This window comes from Spermophilus citellus (genome assembly GCF_964194105.1).
Source record: "Spermophilus citellus genome assembly, chromosome: 17".
Taxonomy (NCBI): domain Eukaryota; kingdom Metazoa; phylum Chordata; class Mammalia; order Rodentia; family Sciuridae; genus Spermophilus; species Spermophilus citellus.
In genome coordinates, this window is record NC_138199.1 from 71,127,846 (window position 1) to 71,149,316 (window position 21,471).

At 59.9% G+C, this 21,471-nt stretch overlaps 1 protein-coding gene across 3 annotated transcripts in view; it reads right to left on the reverse strand.

Moving 5' to 3' along the window:
- SDK2 (sidekick cell adhesion molecule 2) overlaps nt 1-21,471 on the reverse strand; it is a 233,674-nt gene that overhangs the window by 125,565 nt on the left and 86,638 nt on the right. For all 3 annotated transcript variants that reach the window (XM_081270316.1, XM_081270315.1, XM_081270314.1), the window contains exon 2: nt 3,860-4,019. In XM_081270316.1, coding sequence (XP_081126442.1) covers nt 3,860-4,019 — 160 coding nt within the window. The remainder of the gene's footprint in view (nt 1-3,859; nt 4,020-21,471) is intronic.

The window sequence follows — 21,471 nt, forward strand, 5'->3', positions numbered from 1 at the left end:
ACCACTGGCTGAAATGGGGTTATTATGAACGTTGAAATGAATAATGGCATAAATGGGTTCAAACACGCTGAGCAAAAAATGCATGCATTTGAATAAACATAAATTTAAGTGTTATTATCAGCATTCTGCCCACAATGAAACTGAGGTAAGTCACTTGCTGGAGGCCAGGGGTCTAGATGTATTGATATACATACGTAAATAGGATATGCTACGTGCTAAATAGTTATAAAGCGATCGAGGATAGAAAGCTTTTGACGGAAGATTGACTGCTGCTGTAAGGGGAAGTGGTGATGGGAATCTAGTGGCAAATGCTATGGCAAGAATGATGCAGGTAAGCCTCACCTGTGGCTTCTACAGCCCTGGGTGGGAGGCCTGGGAGGAGTACACTACAGAGAGAAGGAAGCCCCCCGGGACCTTGGCAATGGTGCAATCTGGTGGTGAATATGGTTGGGTCCAGTGATCCAACCCAGGCTCCCCTCTCATGGGGCCACCGGATGTCAGGCACCTTCTGTTATAAAGCATAACATACACACAGCTATGGGGTACTGTTGTCAAAAAGACTAAATGTGAATCTAGTCATCAGGATATCACAGCACAAAGGCACCATCATGGAAATTCGACAAGACTAGCCAGACTCACAAGTATGTTGATGCCTTGCCTGGCCCGGGGCGTGGGGGGGTGGCAAAAAAATAAAAGGAGGAAGAGTTCTAGATTGAAGAGGTGCAAAGGATAGTGATAGATAAATACAACACGTGTCCTTGATTAGCTCCTGCATCGAACAGTGAGAACAATCCAGTGGCCACAGAGGACACTGGACTCGAGAAGGGGCTGCCGGGATAAATGGAGCCACTTGCAGAGGACCGAGTATCAGGTGGCAGTACTGCATCGGCGCTGAGTCTCCCGAGTGTGGTTCTGTGGGAGAGTGCCTTGTCCTTAGGAAATCCCACTCACAGGAAATGACAGGATGCTCACAACAAGTTCTTAAATAGTTCCGCAAAAATAGTGCATGCATATGTGTGTGCATGCGGAGAGTGGGAAAGCGAGCCACAGAGGAAACTGGTGAATGAACAAACACACACGTGAGGTCACAGCACCGCACCTGCCATTTCCTAAGATTTGTCAATTTTCAAAATGAAAGAAAGAGAGAGAACATCTGCTGTGGGTCACCCTGCCCCTTCCCAAACTGGCAATGGATACAGGTGGCTTCTATTTTTTCCCCTTCTGTTAACGACCTTTGCTCTCCTTCCCCACCACAGGGCTGAGGTGTGGGCATGCCTGTGCCCTGTGCCCTGGCCAATTGTGATGCGAATGCCACTCCCACTGGGATTGGTCAGGGATGACCAGGGCTGGACCCATCAGAACCCAGTAGGGAAGTCTCCTGTGCTCTGAAAGCTGTCTGTAACTGTGATCCTGGAACTTCTCGGGGTCCCTAACCTCTAAACCTAGAGGTGGGCACAGCTGAACAGCCTACAGGGAAGAGGGCCTGGCCATGTCAGGTTCCAGGTTCTGAGGCCTGGGGTCCCCGGTACTGCCAAGGTTCTCAGGGCTCTGACTGCAGGAATGAATGTCGGGGGACATGTTGTGGACAATCACACAGAACCGAGGGGGGCATGTGGCGTGTGTGTGTGCATGTGTGTGCACATATGTGCATGAGAGAGCATGCTAGAGAAAGCGTGTGGGCAGTCAGAGAGGCTTTCAAGAGAAGGCACCTGGGCTGGGTGCTGCAGGAGACAGAAGGCTCTGAAAGGCGTGTTCTTCCAAGTGCAGGGGATGGGACAAAGGCGGGTATGTCAGGAGGGTGCTACCCTGGGGCGGGGAAGTAGCAGCAGGTAAGGACAGGTCATCAGAAGCGGACCATGAAGAGTCGGGAGGCCACACTAAGGAATGCAGACCTCACCTTCTGGGCACAGCAAGTGTTCGATTCCAGGAACCCCCTGACCAGACTCACATTCAGGGATGTTCAGCGACACCGTCACCGCCATGCCACGGCAGCCAGCGCACCTGTGGCAGAGGCGAAGGGATGAGTCTCCTCGTGGAAGCTCGTTTATTTCTCCTGAATGACTTCCACCCAAGACAGCTGTAAAACGTAATATTTGCATTCTCCCCATTGCTTTGTTTTCCAGAATCTTCGAAGCTCAGTTAGCAGAAAGAGTGCTTCAGACACAGTAAGGAGGCAGCTGCAGCCATCCGTCCTCCATGAGACGCAGCGTGGCACAGGGCGTCAGGAAACGCACGTCTGATGCCTGCTCAGCAGTCTGACCTGGGGGGGGCGGTTCTTTAATTTCTTTACAGGTTGGCTCACCTGTAAAATGTGGAGGACAACTGGCCCTGGTCATTGGTTGTGGGCAGGGTTAAATGACACAGGCGCAGGGCATGCAGAATGCTTCCCTATGAGATTCCCTTTGATTGACAGTGACGATGCTCACTGCCAACAGTTGGATCCTGACCACTAACTGGACATCTCCAGGGGCAAGAGCAGACTGTTACCAAAGGTGGCCCGGCCCCCTCCACGGGTGACCAAGACCATGCTTCAGCTGCGCTGGACTCTGCTCCTGCGCGGTACCCACCCTCCTCCTGTGGTGGAAGTTTAGGGCACCGAGGGAGGAGCTCTGACCCAGATACAGAGCAGACGCTCCTCCCCCGGGATCCCGCTCCGGTTCCCTGCCAGAAGTCAAGGGCGGGCGGGGAGGCCCTGCACGGCCACCATCTGCAAGCTCTTGGTTGTCCATCAAGCACGTCCACCACCCAGGAGGATGAGAGGTTCTCCAGAGACTGTCAACTGCCCCAGGGGTACCAGGCTGCGGTCAGGAGCAGCTCTGAATCTCTGGCTGAAAACCCTCCCGGAGGCTGCTGGGAGGCCCCTCTGGTCACTTATGTGTTCCCTGGAGAAACAGGCCCAGAGCAGCCAGCACGTAAGGGTCCCTTGCTGTCCGGTCCAGGTGCCCTGCAGGAGGGGAGGACTGTCCTTCCCTCCTTTCCTGCTCCCTTCTTGGCCAATGTGGCCACACCACACCAGCCAATCCAGTCCAGGGCCAGGGTAGGTGGACTTGGGGGGGTCACCCCAACTCTGACCTCCTGCTTCATAAAGGAAAGGCTGGCTCTCTGGGAAGGACAGCCCCGTCAGCAATTAGACCCCCTCCTCTCATTTGCATTCCTGTCCCTGGCCACAGATCTGTATCAACATCCCCAGGGCAAGACAATCTTGTTTCCCCAACAAAACCGATTATGCACATCAGGCCCGGGGATTAATCACCAGCCACCGAGATGGGAGGATCAGGGTAAGAGGGAGAGAGGCCACATCCCTGCTGAGCAGGGCCAGCAGCCAGCTGGGGCCAGGCCGGCTGAGGGCTGCCTCGCCCACCCTGGCACAGGAAACCCAGCCCTGCAGAGCCCCTGCCCTCCCCTCTCCCCCTCCCCACTTGGCCGTGTGCTGAGCCCAGTGCTCCAGAGTCTGGGCATAAGTAAGGAGCGAAAAGTCCTGAGTGGGCCACCTCCATGCACCACCCAAATTGTCCCCAAACAGAAGGTGCACCTCCCCGTCTGACCCTAAGTTGCTGCATGTTCCTCGCCCCCCGCCCCCAGACCCAGGCCCCACCAACAGAGCCCGTTGGAGGCAGCAGGGCATTTCCCAGAGACTAGCACCAGGGCCACAGCCACAGCTGCTGTAGTAGATCCCCCACGGTCACCTCTGTCCCTGTCCACTCTGGTATGGGCAGCAGCATGGCCCATGCCCAGCCAGCCTCTGCCAGGCAGAGCAGGGCAGGTCTCTCACCCCAGGGCTGGATGGGAGCCTGTGGCCCGGCCCTCAGGACAGGACAGAAGGCTGTCTGTTGGGGGGGGGGGGAGGGACGTGTCTTGCCTGTACTCCAGGGAGAACCTGGTCAGCTCCCTGCTGTTGTGGAGCCACTTGAACTCCAGGGGCCAGCTGCCCTCGGCCATGCACGTGAGCACCAGGCGGTTCCCCTCCAGGTGCACCTGCGTCCCCACGGGCTCCGTCTTGAAGTACGGCGGCACGTCATCTGCGGGAGACAGGGACACAAAGGCACAGGTTACCATGGGCTCGACCATGCGCCTGGACCGTTGAGAACCCCCGTACCCTCTACCTCCTGGACAGAAGGAAGGAGGGACACTGTCTACACCTAGAGATCGCAGTTTTCACCAGGAGAACAGGGAGGTGGGTTGACAGCCCTGCGGGTGGCGGAGCCTGTACTGTTCCCCAAGTCTGGGCAGCCCCTAAAGTCATCAAGGGCAGAGTCTATTCAATAGCCCCTTCCACCACCAGGTGGCCTGGGCTATGGGTGTGAGGCCCAGGGGTCACCACACCCCTCCACAGAGCTACCCCCACCGGGTGCAGCCCAGCAGAGACCAGGTGCTCGGGACCCTGAACCTGCAGAGGCTGCTCAGGCTCACGGCCTCTGGGGCCAGGGGCGTCTCTGCCCAAATGGCCAGTGGGGGAAGACAGAAGTGGAAGGGGACGAGGGGTAGGAGAGATAAGGTGAAAGAAGCGGAGAAGACCCCTGTCACTGAGCGCCTGCCCTTGGGCGTGGCATGGCGGAGACAGGAGTGGCCTCTGGTAATGATCTTGAGGAGTCTGTGGCCCTTTGGTGAGTCCCGGGTATTCTGGGGGCTCTGCCACGTGCCCATCTAATTCCCATGGCAACCCCATGACCTTGTTAAGGTGCTGAGGGGTTAGAAGCCTGCCCAAGGCCATGGGCGGGGAGGCCAGAGCTGAGCCCGTAGGTGGGCTGCAGAGGCTGAGCCCTGGACCTTGAGTCGCTCACGGCTGAGGAGGCTGGGACAGCGATGGGGAGGAGAGGGTGGGTACAAATGAGAACCCAGGGACCCAGCGAGTGCCTCCAGGCCTGGCATGTGACAGCCTGAGGACGAGAGTTCCAGAAGCAGTCTCGACAGTTCATCCCGTGAGCAACCACTGTGTACCCAGCACCCGCCGCAGGCCGCTAAGTGGCAGACCAGGGATCGGACTTCCCAGAGGGCAGGCCTGTGCCTCCCATGGGTCCCACACACCAGGGCCACGCAGGAAGCGCTGGCAGGGCTTCCCTGGGGTATCCAGGCCCGTGTCAGGGGTCCTGGCACCGGGGCCCTGTGCCTGCTTTGCCGTGTCCCAGCTGAGCGGGTGGGCAAGTCCTACCCGCCTGAGTCTCAGTTTCCCTCAGTGGACATGGGAGAGAAGGAGCTGACGAGGGACTGAGTGAGACGGTGATGGTGCAAAGGCTGGTCCAAGGCCCGCCCGGAGGCAGGTGCTTGGGAAGGGCCACTTCTCCCTGAATGTGTGGGTGTCCCTGGCAGGGCCCGGGCCAGGGCCAGCGTTCTTGATACCGCAGTGCCCCAGGCACACCTCGATCGGAGGAGGCTTCCCCCGGCAGCTCAAGGGTGCAGAACCACCAGACAGTCCTATGGTGGCCTAATAAGGGTGACCCAGAGGGACAAGCAGGAAGGGGTCGTGGTGGCAGGCTGGGGAGGGGCCAGGGCGCGGCCCAGGCTGAGGCCCGGTGTCCTGGACCCCAGGGCTGCTCTTCCCTCCCCATATCACCCTGTGGGCGTCTATGCTCCTGGGACAGCTCAGCCCTGAGCTCAAGGTCAGATTTACCACTCAGCACGGGCTGCCATGCACATCTGGGGCCATTCGGCTTCCCCTGCTGGGTGGCACCCCCAGGCCTGGCCCCCACTCCACACCCAGGGGCTTCTGTGTGTGACTGCCACAGCTGGGACAGGGGCTCTTCCTTGGATCCGACCCTCCCTGTGGGGCCACCGGAGTCCAAACCTGAGGGCGGGCTGCAGGTGGCCCCTGGCCCCTCTGCTGGTCTCCCTGGTGACCATCTGGTGAGGCCCAGGGGCATCTCTCTGTGCTTCCTCATGCACGACTGTCACTTGAGCACACTTCAGCAGGCCAGCTGAAGAGGCACCTGCCCAGAGCGCAGACCCTGAGGGGTGACCGCCCTCTCCTGGCCCCCATGCCTCTGGGTCCTGGCCCACCTCTGGCCTCGTTGGGAGGCCCTGGGCCACCCTTTGCCAAGGAGAGGGACCCGCGCCCTGGAGGCCGCCCGCTCCGCTCTGGGCTTAACAAACGGGCACATTCTCCCTTCAAAGGCGCATTCATATTCTCCGGCAGCTTTAAAGGGTCTTTTGAATCGAGTTTTTAAAAACCCTCTGTTCGCAGCTGTCATTGCTGGTTTGTTTTAAAACAATAACATTCCTGACCCGGAGTGATGGCTAAATCCCTCCCTTCCACGCGGGGCCGACTCCCAGCCAGAACCGCAGAGGGCGGGCACGCACGGACCTGCACACGCCTGGGCACGCACGCTCCTCGCCCCACACCCCCTCCTCCACGGCCTGCTCAGGGGCCGTTGGCTCCAGGTCTGCCGTTGCTGTTCATTCCTGGGCCTGGGGGTGGGAGCCGGCAGCCTGCACCCGTGACTTGTGCTTGGATGGGCTGATCCAGCCGCTGCTGAGACAATGGCTCCCAGAGCGAAGGGAGGGGAGACCCTGCCTGAGTCCTGCTGGGCAGCAGGCCTGCTCCCCGTCCCTCCTCCCTCCTTGTCCTCCCAACAAGGCGGCGGCACCAGTGACCAGGCCCCTCCCCACTCCCCCCACATGCTCCCTGGTAAGGGGATCCTGGGGGAGGCCTCACCCAGTGTTCAGGGAGTCCCACCAGCCAGTGTCCTCCACGGGCCTGTGCCCATCTGAAAGCAGCAGACCCCAGGGACCTGGCTGTGTGCTGTGGGAGGAAGGACAGGCACGGGGAGAGGGGACGCTGTGGGGCAGCAGAGTGTGTGTGTGTGTGTGTGTGTGTGTGTGTGTGTGTGTGTATCTGTCTCCACAGGAGCAGATTTCTGTGCTATGAGTGCACAGGAAGGTGCAAATCATTGACTTTGAGAAAGTCACTGAACCACTACATCTCAGTTTCCTTAGTTGCAAATTGAGGATAGTTTTTTTGTGAAATTAATTAATAAGCACAAAGTCCTTAGAACAGAGCCTGGCACATACTGAAGAAGGGGTAGCCATTGTCACCATTGCTCATATATGCAGATGGTCAGATTACCCTGGTGAGAAGACCTTACACTCTATTAGCAGGAACCATAAACTCCTCTCTTAGGATAGTGAAGTATGCCACCTTTGCAACTGTGCATAACAGCACTGTTAGCCACTTTCACCCTCTCAGTGGGAAGGGAATAACTGTGTATAGAGGAGAATTGTGGATAGAAAGAATCCACTGTGTAAGGATGTCAGCCTCTTAAATTCTTACTCATTTCAAATGTCTATGCATACACACACTCACTTCTTTTTTTTTAACACTATACAAAGTGGTTCTAATGTTCACGGGAAGAACAAACACCACACAAGAATAGTCAAGAAATATCAGAAAAGGCGTGGCCAGGGGGGCAGACTAGACTAGTACAGAAGCTGGACTATATTATAAAGCTGCAAGGATTAAAGCTGTAGTCTTTTTTTTTTTTTTTAAGATTTTTGTCTTAGTTGTATTTGGAAACAATACCTTTATTTTATTTATTTATTTTTACATGGTGCTGAGGATCAAACCCAGCACCTCGCACGTGCAAGGCGAGTGCTCTGCCTCTGAGCCACAACCCCAGCCCCAGAACTGCAGTCTTTAAGAAGAGACCAACGAGGAGTCTGGGAGTCCAGAAATAAGCCCACATACATACTGGGGCTTCTAATATAGGAAGAAAGCGGAATTTCAAATCTGTGAGGAAAAGATCAATTATTCAACAAATGGTTTTGGAACCTCAAGAAAAACCATTTGGGAATAAAAAATAAAGTTGAATCTCCCCCTCACGCTGTACCTCGAAATAAATGCTAGAAGAATCGATGTTTTAAACATGAAAATGAAATTCTAAAAGAACGAGGGGAGAAAAAACATCACAGGAGTTTAAAACCACACGATGCTGGTGAAGCGAGGCACCTGCCAAGTACTTTCCCGGTCCCGCGGGCGACACGCGGCCAGGGGACAGATGGATGCCTTCCAGGGCACACGCAGAACTCCGCGCGGGAGGGAGGGAACCCACAGACGCAGAGGCGACAGGTGATAAACCGGGAAAGGGATCTGCAACCCTTATCACGGCAAAGAGCTGATTTTCCTGATGTAAAAAATGTCCCCACAAATCAATAAGAGAAAGATTAGCCAATAGAAAAACGGGCAGAGGACGTGGACGGCTGGAGGGAAGGGTCACGGGCATTGCTGGGACACGGCAGAGGCCCTCCTATGATACCAGGAAGCTGAAGGAAGGCTCAGTAAGATCGTCTGTCCCTCTCGCTTTGTGAGCGTGCGACTCCCGGGGCTGGCCGCCCGCAGAAGATGGGGCAGGCTGGCACACGGCCTCGTGGGGCCGCAGCCTGGCACAGAGGCCAACCTGGAGGTTCCATCAAGGCCAGAAACGCACATGCCTCCCTGTCCACCGGCGCCTCAAGGGACCCGCCCTCCATGGACACTGTGCCTGTGTGACATGGCCGCTCTTCCCAGCCGGACGGCTGTGATGGCCGGCCATGGGAAATGACCTGGATGTCTGTCAAGGTTAAAGAAGGACGGTCCCTCTAGCTAGAGGGCTCTCGGCAGCTGGCGGTGTGGGCCCGCTCCTGAGAACTCTGCTTAGTGACATGCAGGCTGCGGGCGAGTCGGCCAGGTAGGGAGGCCCGTGTGCTGGCCCAGGTACAGGCTCTTTCTTCCTGGGGGTGAAGCTTGGGGGAGACTGGGTGGCCGGGGCAGCGGTGCGAGGGTGTGGCCTCTCTGGTCCTTTGACTTGCCTGTCTTTGCGTTGGTGTCTATACGGTGGATCACAGCATGAGGCCCTGGGTTGCCATCAGGTCTGTGCACACATGTGCCCATGTAAGAGCTGGCAGTCACAGGGCTGCCCTCCTGGGGACAGGGGAAGGGACAGGCCCTCTGTGTGTGATGTGGGGAGTCCACACCTCAGAGGCTGAGCCCCTGGAATGAAGAGCTGCCTTCCTGGGCGGGCAAGAGGTGTCAGCTCAGGGCTTCCTTCTACTCTCCTGTAACAGGTCAGGGGACCCCGATGGCTGCTTTTCCCTTGATATGTCCACTAAGTGCCCCCATTGTCACCCTAGACTCTAGGCTCCAGGTGAAATCGTCCCGTGCAAAAACTAAACTCCAGCTTCTCCCTCCCTCCAGCTCCCTGCAAAATCACGTTGTCTCTCTTCAGAGTGGACAGGCTCCCCGCATCCCACCCTCCAGAGGGTCCGACTCCTCGGCCAGCCTGGGAACCGAGCCTCGCCTGCCCCTGAACTGTGACCTCTGCCACACTCCACCCGTGGAGCTTCCTACCCACAGAGCACTCCATGTCCACCATCACAGGTAAGGGTCCCAAGACCACCTCGTGGCCAGGACTGTCCCTGCCTGTTATCATGAGGACACATGCTCAGAAGGTTCTGCTAGTGGACGCCCCACGGGGTGGCCCAGGTCTGGCGGAGCCCTGAGGCCCAGAGCTCTCTGTGGCGGAGACAGGATTCGCGGGGTTTCACCCTTTGCACTGATCTGCGAGGCGCTCAGGGTGGGTGTGGAGGAGCAGGTGGAGACGCCTGGGAGAGGAGGAGAGTGCCTGGTACAGACGCAGGTCCCAGGCTGGGGGCTTCCTGGAAGAGGAGGCTGAGCTGGGGTCCCCACCACAGCTCTGCCTGCCCCGTGAGCCTCCTGGATCCTCCCTTTTCCAGGCTTTTGTGCGAAGGCCCCAGAGGGAGATGGGCAGGATTGAAGTCCAGGCCTCCGCAGCTGAGGTAGATCCACCTGATGTGACCCGCCTGTCCTCTCAGTAACCAGATGGCAACCCTGCCCCAGGGGCAGCCTGAAGGCTCCAAGGAGCTCAGGAGCTCACCTCCAGGGTGCCCCAGGCACCAACCAAACCTCTGTGGTTGGCACCCGTGGGGTGACCCAGAGGGCTGGGCTATCTGACCCGTCCCCCATTTCCTGCAGCTCAGAGCCACCCGAGGGCCCACGGGAGAGCTTCCGAGTGCAGCTTCCTCAGGGCCACGCCAGGCTGGCCCAAACACTAGGAGGAGGCTGGTGGGGCACTGCTGGCCTCCAGCCTCCTGCTGAAGCCCTGTGGGGGGCACAGCAGGGGCATGGGAGTGACCTCTGTGTGGGTCCCAGGCTCCCTGCCACCTCGGGCCTGCATGCTCCTGTGCCACCCAGCCAGGGCCTCAAGCATCCTGGTCCCCACTCCCCTTCACCCCCTGCACTCCCACAAATAAGATGCAAATTTATGTCCCTCCCCTGCCTCCTCTACCTCCCTGCCTCCCTGCCTCCCCGCAGATGCGGGCCCAGCTGGCCTGGTGCCGCCTGCATGCCAAGTGCTTCATTAGCCAGGAAAGGAGCTCTCGCCCTCCTCAATCTAATCCTCGCCAGTGACCTTCAGGAGCCAGGCCCTTCTGACGTTGGGGCCCAGGAGGGCGAGACAATCAATTATGCCGCGGCCTCCGCAGCTGCTCCCGGACGAATTTCTTGCTCAGAAAAGCGTGTTCCAAAAGCATCTAATGGAACGGATCATCAATTTGTTTGAATACACATCTAATCTGATTAGGGGCCCGGCCACCGGGGCAGCCAGCACAGGGGAGCCCTGGCCCAGCCCTGGGGACTGTGAGAGGGTGGGGGGGCCCGGCTGGGAGGGAGCAGTGAGAGCCAGACCCCGAGCTGGGGCCTCTGTGCCTGGCCAAGAAGTTGTGGAGAGAAGGATAAGTCGGGCGAGGGCAGAGCGCGGGGCCATGGCTTCCTTTTGTCTCTAGTCCCCACCCTGGGGACGGAGCCTGGGAGAAGAAGATGCTCAGGAAACAAGTGGGGGTGAAGGACCAGGGCTGGTGGCATGGCCAGGCTGACAGAGATGACAATCAGGTGGATAAAGCTGCCCCAGGACGAGACCCCCAAGCTCACGACCTTCCCGGAACCTCAGAGGGTGACCTCATTTGGGAACATGGGCATCGCAGGGGCAGTGACGAGGTCCTACTGGGGTCGCGTGGGTCCCGTGTGACGGTGCCTTTATAAGAGAGGACACACAAGGACCAAGACACACTGAGAGAAGGCCCTGTGGAGCCGGAGCCGGAGACTGGAGGGACGTGTCTACAAGTCAAGGAGCACCGGGGACTCCAGGAGCCACCAGGAGTTAGGGAGGGCAAGGAGGCGGCTCCCCTCCGGCTCACGGAGGGAGCAGGGCCCTGCCGACACCTTCATCTCAGAATCTGGCCTCCAGAACCGTTCGTGGCACTTTGTCGCGGCACTCCTAGGAGACTCACTGGTTGCTTCATGGAAATTTGTGTCCATCGCTCCATGCATGGCAGCATGGTGGGTGACATGGTGGAGAATGAGGACCACGGGGGAGCGGGCTTCCTTCCCCCAGATGCCCTGCCACGATGCCCCAGGGCCCGTGCCCAAGCTGCTCTCTTCTCCAAGGGCCTCACTTTCCTCTTTGCCGGGAAGACATTATGTTGGCTCTGTGTTGGTCCCGGCCCGGCAAAGCTCAACACCGCACCTGCTCCGATGCTTTCCCGGATGTCCTGGGTGCCCCTCAGACTCTGGAGGGTCCCTGCCTACAGCATTCAGATTGCACAGTTGCACTCTGGGTGGGGGCGCCCTGACCTCCCCATCTGTGAGCAGGGCCTGGCCTCCATGCAGGGGGAGGAGACCTGCCAGCAAATGAGGGGACAAGCCAGAGTGCTGCAGGACTGGGCTGGTCACCTCCCTCTCGGGGGCTGGCTGACCCTGGAGAACTCTATGCTCCCGTCCAGCTCTGCACTGCAAGACTCAGTGGCCATGTGTGTGATGACCTCATGGGGCCCTGCAGGGGACCTCTGGGTTCAAGTCCGGTGGGCCCTGCCACTCCCCAGCTGGGTGGCCCTCAGCTCTGCTATGCTCAGTCTCCTCCTGAAAGGCAAGACGCTAGTTGTTCCTACCTACCCACCTGAGAGGGCGCAGGCTCGGACCAGCGCCTGGTGCTGAGAAGGGGCCCACGGAAAGGAGGCCCTGGCCACTCTACTCCTCATCTCTGCTGGGTGCCACCCCAGTTCCCCCACCTCATGGCCGGGCCACCTCCTGGAACTGCACAGGTGACCATGTCCAAGTGGCCCCAGCCTTGCATAGAAAAAGAATGGTTCTCATTTCCGCTGGGTTTACTTTGCAATTAACACGAGTAGGGGGCCTTCTTACGTTCCATTGGAGGGTTCAGAGATTCAGCTGAAACCACTGATTGGAATGCTTTTGCCTAACGGTGCTATTACCATTTTAGTGTATTCAGATTCATTCGAGCCATAAAAAGTGGTGATAACACTCGGCTGACTCCTGTGATTCCTCCCAAGAAGCCGGCTGCAGGAACACACTGCTCTCTCCCTCCGTGGCCTCAGCCGGACAGCCCACGTGGGGGAACTCTCTGGGGCTTAATGTCCAGAAATGGGTGAAGGCCAGCTTGGGGTCAGCTGCCTGGCCAGGTCCAGGGCCTCTGGGGAGGCTTATCCCCACCTGTCCCTGCTGCTCTTCCAGCTGATACTCTTGAAGGTCCCTGCAAGTGAGCTCCGCCACCATGTGGGTACCCTCCCTAGGCCGTCCTCTACACCAGGGGACTCTGGCGACCTAAAGACATTGTGTCCCCCAGGCCTGGGGGTGACCAGAGCAGGTGCTCAGAGGCCCAGGGATGCTTCTGGGAGCCCAGGGCCTGGAGGTCTCCAGAGTACACCCGCTTGGCTGACGAAGGCCACCAGGAGGGGCCAGCAGCCCCAAGTCTGGTTGGCAAGCTTCCAGGGGCCATCCTGTGTTCCTCCTGTTGCTCACCTTAGAAGGACAGGGACGTGAGGGGCGGGGGAGATGGCACTGGGGGAAGAGACCCGCTGGACCCCAGCGTTGATGGTCAAGTATGGATGGCAGAGAGCTGAGCCAAGTAGCAGGGAAGCCCAGCGTCCGGAGGGGGCTGTGCACCCAATTCCAGGGCTTCTCCCACCTCTGCTCTCCTGGTGCCAGGACGGAGCGGGAAGGGGGTTGGCCAGAGGTCTGATCCAGCAGGCACCCTGAGTTTCCTCCTCCCAGCCCCCCCGGGGGAGCCTTCTGGTCACTGCCCCTTTATTTCTCTCATCTGAAGGGGGCGCATGGCAGGGTGCAGGGGTCACTCGGGAGTGAGTGGCAGAGCTGGGTTTGAACCCAGGGCCTGCCCCCTCTGTACTGGGCCCCTAGTCTGCCCCAGGGTCAGGGCTGTGTTTGGATCCCAGAAAAGGAGTCCGTGGCCGGGCCTGGGAGGCGAGAAAGACAAAGCGGAGCCAGTCTCCTCATGCAGAGGCTGAGAGATGGAACCCGCCGCCGAAGAAGAACAGACATTCATCAGGCTGGTGACCCCGCTGTACCGGCGCTTTGTGGCGTGTAACAAAGACCGCGGAGCAGAAAATTGGAGTTCAATTTGCCGTCCATCCCGCACGCAGCGCTCAGCCCATTCCAGTCCCTGGCAGGCACCTCTGCGCTTTATCATAAATAATAACAGCGCGCGGCTCTATGGCCCTTTCCGCAGTTACTGTCCCCGAGCAATTGACAAGCTGGATTACACACAGAGGCCTGTGCACACCTGCCACGCCACACGGCCCTCCCCAGCACCAGGGCCCCTGCCACCCGCATGTCGGGGGCCATCCTTCCCGGCTGGAAGGCAGCAGGGCCACTTCCAGCCCCAGGACGCTGGGGGCAGCCTGCCCACACCTGCCACCTTGCCCGCCCCTTTCCCTGGCACTTCTGGGGCAGAGCCCCCGCCCCCTGGAGCTGGTCCAGGGCCATGCTCTCTCTTTCCTTCAGCAAGAAAGAGGTTCCAGCTCCCCTGTGCTCTGACCACAGTGTCCCTGGGTCTCCACAGGAAGCCTGTTTCCTCTCTGGTGGGGCAACAGCAGCAAGTCCCCCAGAGCAGCTAGGGGCTCTAGTGGCCCAGGGAAGCCACACCCGCTGCTGCGCTGAACCACCGGGTGCTGGTGCCCAGACGACTGCACACCGCCAGGGGAGGGAGGTCTGCCCGGGGCACGGACGCTGCTCCCCTCTGGAGGCCCGGAGACTCCCAGAGGCAGGGACTTGGACAGAGGGTGCAGGGTTCCAGCCACAGCTTCTCCCGCTTCCTACCATCAGAGTAAAACCGAGGTCACGTGGTGCATGAGGCCCATGATAAGAAGCATCCAGGAAGGCGAGTCCAGAGGGGCAGAGCTCGGCCGGTGGTCGCCAGGGGTGGGTGAAGGGGAGTGGGAGCAGCTGCTGGGTGAGTTCAGGGTTCCCTGGGGGGTGATGGGCCATGTTGGAACTCAGCAGACGTAGTGGCTGCAATCAGTAGGTGCCACTGAGTCGCACACCCTGAAACGGCTCACGCGATGGTGGGTGCACCACAGCTCAAGGCAAGCAGGACTCAGCTGGGTGCTGGCGTCGCCCGGTCCCTCGCTGTCCTTGCCCGGAAGTATTGCTTCTCCCTCCTGAGAAGTCACTGGCTCAGCCTTAATCGCCCCGGCCCTGGCTGCAGACCCCAGCAGCACTTCCCACGTGCAGGCCCTGGTCTGCTGTTTGGGGGAGCCAGGCTTCCCATCAGGCTCATGGGACAGGGCAAAAGCCTGCCCAGTTCCAGGTGAACGCCTGATCCCAGCAACAGCAACCTGCTCCCCTCCCAAGAGGACAGGTCATTTGGAATAAGGACAGAAAGCCTGGGCTTGGCAGGTGGACGGAGGGGGTCAGCCCGTCGCTGGGCTTACAAACTTCCTGGCATTGGGCCAGTGCCTGTGCTTTGTGAGCCAGGGTCCCTTGGCTTGCACCTGGGATGAGGGAACATGCCACACCTCCCTTGCTGGGTGTTGTTAGGAGGGTCACGGAAATGAACAGAGACCCAGGCCCACCAGGCCCAGAGGAGGGCTTGGCCCATGGGGAGCGCAGGGTGGCCGGCCTGTGCTTGGAGGTGTTCCCTGCTTCTGCCACACAGCCACACTGTGGGGGTGGGCGCTGTCAATGGCCCTGTTTTCGAGAGCGGTCACTGAGTGCTGCGGCTTGGGTGGAGTCATGGGTCCACAAGAAGACCCCTCCCACAAACCCAGCGTCTTCAGAGGCCCACCAGCTCCAAGAATGAGGGCTCCGAAGGTGGAAGGCAGGGCTCTCCCTGGCCAGCTCACCGGTGGGAGGAGGGGCTGTCCGAATGCCCTTGGGTCCCAGTAGCAGGTGGCCTTCTCACTAGCAGCCTGCTCTGAGAGGCAAGGGCATGGCTGAGTGGCCGTCGGTGGCCATCGGGGCGGAGGACAGGGGCAGGCCCCCTGTTCCAGGAGGCTGCATTCATGATCCTGGGAACCAGCAGGGACATTCAGCCTGGCTTCTTAGCTCTGTCCCTTTGAAAACGCAGAGCCCAGCTGTTGTGGCTGAACCGACCGTGCTGCAGGGAGGAAGATGGTATCTGGACTCTGCTGTTGACCCCCTGATGTTATCCAGCCAGGCGGTCAACACCTCCTCCTCTCGGTTCCTGCTCAATGCCAGGTCCCGGGATTGAATGGGGGCCCTCAGCGCTCTCTGGAGAACCAGGCCGAGCAGGCAGCACCAGGAAAACAAAGAGGGACAGCGGCCAGGAGCATCTCCACGGGGCGCGGTTCCCCCGAGAGGGGCTCTTGGTGCTGCCTCTGATCCCCAGCCCCTCCCATGGGTGGGTGAGGAGGAAGCCGAGGCCGAGGTGGGCTTCAGAGGAGCCCTGGGCTGGACTGGGGGCCTGCCCCAGCTCGGCCCCCACACCTGGGGCGCTGTCCCCACCCTGTCTTCTCTGGTGGGGAGCGCACCCAGCCCACCCTCTCTGGTTGGAAGATGGGGAAACTGAGGCAGAGGAGTTTTAAAGGGGCCCAGATTTTCTGACGCGAGTCACCCTGCCTCAGCGGGCAGCTCTCTAGCTCATTTTACCACTTACAAAATGGAAACAGGGCTGGACAGGCGTCCGCCATCTTTGGCAATCTGGGTCTCCGGGGCTTTCCTGCGGAGGCTGGCTCTGCTCGGCGAGCTCGCCTCTCCTGGAGAGCCCTGCACCTGACTGAGCGCACACCCTGGGCTCTGCCGCACCCCGATACGGGCTGAAGAGTGTCCTTCAGAAAGATATGCTGACTTAACCCAGTGACAGCGACAGTGGTCTTATTGGAAGCAGAGTCTGTGCACATGCAGTCAAGTCGGGATGAGGTCACTGGGGTGGGGGACTAACCCGCTGTGACTGACGGAGACACAGGTGCACGGGGAAGGCGGCCGTCTGACAGTAGCAGAGACTGAGCACAGCGGGCAGAGCCGAGGTGCGCAGAGATGGCCATGGCAGGGGACCCATGAGCCACACCAGCGGCCTGGCTGACATTTGATGCTGTCCTACTGGCCTCCAGAACCCGGGACCCGGATTTATGTTGAGTGAAGCCCCCGCCTATGGCCTGTGGTACTTCCTTAGGGCAGCCCTAGGAAACCAATCACCCCTCCACAGCACCCCAAATCCCAAGCCAACTTTGAGCAGAGCCCCTTCCTCTGAGGGGCAGTGACCCCACAGTGACCCCAGCCCAGCTCCGTGGCTCCAGCACAGCCCCGAATGGCCCTGGACGTGTCTCGGCCCTGCTCCTATCCTCGGTCACTGAATTCTTGCACACAGTAGGAGCTCCATAAATACTGAGCAAAGCCATGAATTCAAGGGTCCTCTCGTTCCCGGGGCTCTGTGACCATCCCCAGCCCTTCCCGCCTGTCGCTTCCCCTTCTCACGCAGGGGCCTTGCTGGACTTGGCCTCCCTGGCCCCCAGGAACATCACACCAGCTGTTCTGCAGCCGGGCTGGGAGCAGCTCACGGTGACTGACGGCGCCTCGTGCAGCCGGGATTGGCAGGTTGGCAGCGGGCACTGGCGAGATGGACGCCCTGCACGGGAGGCGTTTCCAGCTCGTCCCCCAGAAGCCCGGCCTTTCTGGGAAGGGAGCGGGGCACCACTCCCCTCTGGCTCTCCCTCCTTCCCAGAAGCCCCTGCCTTATGGAGGCCCTCAGCCCTGGGCCTCACGCACAGCCCGCACTTCGGCCATCAGTGTACCCAGAGCTCAGCGACGTCACAGTGAGCAGGGACGCTGGGATCCTGGAGCTCTCAGGCAGCTGGGCACAGAGGAACCACTTGGTGGCAGGGCCAGCTCGTGACAGTGAAGCTGCCCTGGGGGCATGCTGGCTGGGCTGCTGAGGGCTCTTGGGGCGGGTGTCCCCAAATGGTGTCCCAGAGGGAAAGCAGGAAGTGAGCTGGGACAGGCCCCCGGGAAGACTCTGGGCAGAGGGTGCCACCTGAGCCCAAGCCAGGAGGCCTGAGGGGCATGGTGGCCTCTTGGACTCTCGACATCCTTGCATGCTGGGGCTGGGGGCGTAGGGTGGGGGGAGCAGGCGAGGCTGGCCTCACAGTGGACTCGAGGGCGGCCTGGGGGTAGGGCTAGTGGATGCTTCTCCTGGCTTCTCCAGTCAGGAGCGGCTGACCGGGGGGGGGGGGGGGTGCATCGGTCAGCCTGTTCCAGCTGTTTTCTGACTGGAGACGAAGTGGCCACAGGGGAACGGTACCTGCCTCCCAGAGCAGCAGGTGGAGCCTCTCCCAGCAAGGAATGAATGGTGAGGGTCAGTGTCCAGAGAGTCCAGGTTTGTGAACTGTGCCAAGGAGCCCAGAGGTCAGTCTGAGGGCAACAGGGAGCCCTGGAAGTGTGTGGGTGCTGCACGGAGGGTGGCACGGCGGGGGGGCAGTCTGCTACAGTCTCCACCTCCAGCCTCCACCTCCAGCCTCCGGGAAGAGTCCAGCTCAGCTCAAGGGACAAAGGCTGAGATGGCCTTGAAGAGGATGGACGAGGGACCCTCGGCTCTCAGGGTCTTGCTGACCTCACGCACCTTTCCTTCTCAGGGCACCCCTGCCATGGTGAGGCCCTGGGACCCAGGAAGGGTAACCACAGCCCTGTCTGGAGTCCCCGGTGAGCTGCAGAGGACACACACTGTCCAGAGAAATGCGATACTGAGCGTGGCACTGAGGCCGAGATCTTAGAGCAGGAGCTGGTTTGGGGGAAAAGCGGCCGAGTCCCATTTGGGGCAAGTTGTGGCCAGGTGGACTGTCCAGGTGGATTGTCCAGGAGCGAGGCCAGCAGCACTGCCCACCTTGCAAAGCTTTGCAGAGAGAAAGGGGAGGGCGATGAGGGAGGGGCTTCCGCGGCCCCCGCGGGGTTCGTCCTCCACACTCACAGGGCCTCTCCTTGGCTGTGTGGCGGCTCACAGTCTGGGAGGGCACAGAGCTAACGCGCTACGTGCCCACTATGCGCCAGGTTGTCCCGGGTGCCTTGGATGCGCCAAATCCACGTGACGACCTTCAAGGTCCTTCCGGCCCCTCGAATGGATGGGGAGGCGGCAGGCAGCCAGGGCGGGGGTCTGCCCAGGTCACGTGGGAGTGGACAGAGGAGGGACCCACACTCAGGGCTGGCCATGGCTTTGGCTTAGGCTCTTGTCCCAGGGACACTGCCACCTTGCCCAGCTCCAAGTGGCTGAGGCCCCCATTCCTCCATCCCCGTCCCACCCCCTGCTGGCCCTTGGCCCTGCAGGGGTCACACTGCGTTTATCTCCGGAAGGTGGAGGGTTCCGTTTCTGGGTGAGGAGAAGGTGAGGGAGAGTCCCTCCGGCCGTCCCCGTCACAGATGACGGGTGGGCCATTACCCGGTGACCAACACAGGTGAGGGGGCTGGGAGTGGTCTCATTGCACCTCTGCCTTCTTTGGGGTCCCCGAGTGGCCCCATCTCCCTGAGCTCCTCTGGGGGACTCCCGTGGGACTGGCGTCCCTCTTCCTTGGGTCCTCTTCTGTCTGTTTGGCTACTTGAGCCGCCTGTAAATACTCCTTTTGGAGATTTAGCTTCCAGTCATATGGGGGAAATATTTCCTTGTCCAGAAGAAAGATGGCTCTAGGCAGAGAGGAGGCCGTTTAGCTGGTAGCAGGAAGCCCCGTGAGCAGGCCCCAGGGAGCCCGCAGTGGTAACGAGGACGCAGGCAGCCGGGAGCCGGGCCGGGAGGCAGAGGCCGGTGGCTGCCCTCCACCAGGCGATCCTGCGCCTCTCCGGGCCTCTGTGAGAAGGGGGTGGTGGCACCACGTGAAGAGCAGGGAGGTAATGACGTAGGACGGGTGAGCACCCGGCCCAGGAGGGCTTCTAATAAATGACAGGCAGGGTGACTTGGGCACTGGGTGAATACTGCTCCCCCCATCCACCTGGGACCTCGGGATGTGGCTCTGTTTGGAGGTAGGGTCTCTGCAGGTGTCACTAGTTAAGATGAGGTCATGCTAGATGGAGGTGGCTTTAAACCCAGGGACCGGGTCCTCGTAAGAAGGCCGCGTGACGACGTGGAGGGAGGAAGGCCACACAGGGGGACAGAGACAGGAGGCCAAGGGCATCAGGGGCTGCCAGCAAGTTCCAGAAGGCGGGGGAAGGGCCTGGGACAGGTTCCCCTCAGACCCCAGCAGGAGCCAGGGTTGTGGAACCTTGGTTTTGCACTTCTGGGCTCCTGAGGTGGGAGCCAACACCTTTCTGTTCTTTAAGCCACACAGCCTGTGGTCGTTAGTTACAGCAGCCACAGGAAACCAATACGGTTGGTAATAAGGTGGTGGGAGAGAGGCTCCATTCCTGTCTGCCCAGCGGGGTCAAGAGAGCTTCTACCTGGACCTGGGGCCGGTCAGCAAAGCCCCTCCTTCCACATCCTACTTTCCAGCTGCACCAAGTCTTGGAGGGGCGAAGGGCAAGTCTCTTTACACGTCTCACCTCATCTCTGGTGTCCATTTGGGACCCAGATCACCAACAGTCCTACCAACAGGTGCAGGGCTGTGACCTGGGCAGGGCCTGGCCAGGGCTGGGCCCCTCCTGCTCTTGGAGGGGCTGGTGACTTCAAAGGCACCATCGCAGGCTGCCTTGCACCATCCTGCAGTCTCGCTCCCCCAGCCTGCTCCAGCTTTGTCCCCACGGAGGCCTGGAGAAGTGTCACGGTGCCACACAACGGTTTAGATGTGGTTTGTCCCCCTGAAACTCATGCTGGAGCTGAATCCCCGGCGGGGGGCAGGGGCGGTGGGAGTTAATCCGACTGTGTGTGGGGTGCAGTCTTCGGAGGTGGTTAGGATGGGATGAAGCCTTTAGGGTGGAGCCCGCACACTCGACCCCTGGTGGCTGTCCAGGAAGGAGCAGGGAGACGAGATGCCCACTCCTCACTGTCCTCTCCTGGTGTGCAGGGCCCTGTGGCACGAGGACTGCCAGCTGGCAGGTCCCTCCAGGCGTGGCCCTCCTGGTCCTCTCCTGCCCGTCTTTCCAGCCTCTCCGCTCTGCTTCTCCTCCTTCTGGCTCTGAAATGTCAGGGCGTCCAGCTCTCTGGCCCTGATGCGTCTCCTTCCTGCCATTTCCCCGGGGGAGAACATCCACTTTTCTGGTTCCTTTTACCGATGGACGCCCACACCTCCCAGACTTAACCCCGTTTGCTTGCTCAAATGAGCCAACTGTATTTTTATTATTATTATTATTATTATTATTTTTGCTGTTGACCGACCTTTATCTCATTTATTTATGTGGTGCTGAGAATTGAACCCAGGGCCTCACACACACCAGGCAAGGGCACTACCCCTGAGCCCAGCCCCGGCCCTGAGCCGACGGTATTTCTATACGCTCCGCGCTCACAGGTTTGGACACCCGACGCTGGACTCAGCTCTCGCCCTCTTGCCGAGTGCCCCCATTCTCCAGTGCCGATGGGGGCGCTGTGGCCCAGCCACCCAAGACAGGAACAACGTGGGCTTCTTGCCTCCCTCCCCCACCACCGCCCGCCCCTCCACCCCAGGCCCCATGCCCAGCTGTCACGATGCGATGCCAACTCTAGTTCTGGTACTTAATGCAGCCTCCAGCCCACAGTTGGCAGTCCAAGATCATTTCTGAACTAACAAATTAGTTAGTCCTGCCAGGTTTCCCCCCTAAGTATTCCTTCAGCTGTCAAGCCACCCTGCCCATCCACTTTGTCTCTGTTCTGGATCCCCCACCCCAGGCCCTCACTGACCTGCAGGAGTCTGTCTGTCAGGAGTCTGATGCTCTTAATGAATGGGATCTCTAACCACTGTGCCGCCCAGTCAGGTTCCTTCTTGGCACCCCTCGGCCTCAAGGATAAAATGCTCCTTCCTAAGAAGCCTGTAGCCCTTTTGGTCCCTGAGGCAGACACGTGGTCAGTACCCTGGGAATGCTGGCTGAGGAGAACTGCACGACTGGCGGGTGCCCACCCAGCCACCCAGACTTGCCCAGGGCTTTGCTGTTGTCACCCCCGCCTGCCTCCTGCCCAGCAACCTGCCCTGGGCACGGCCATCCCAGCCCCTCTGTGGCACAGGCCCACACCTCCACCAGGGATGGACAATCCCCACCGTGTCCCATCACAGTGACCTCCTGGGCCACTGGCCTGTCCCTCCAGACCAGCGGTTCCCAGCAGGGGCCAT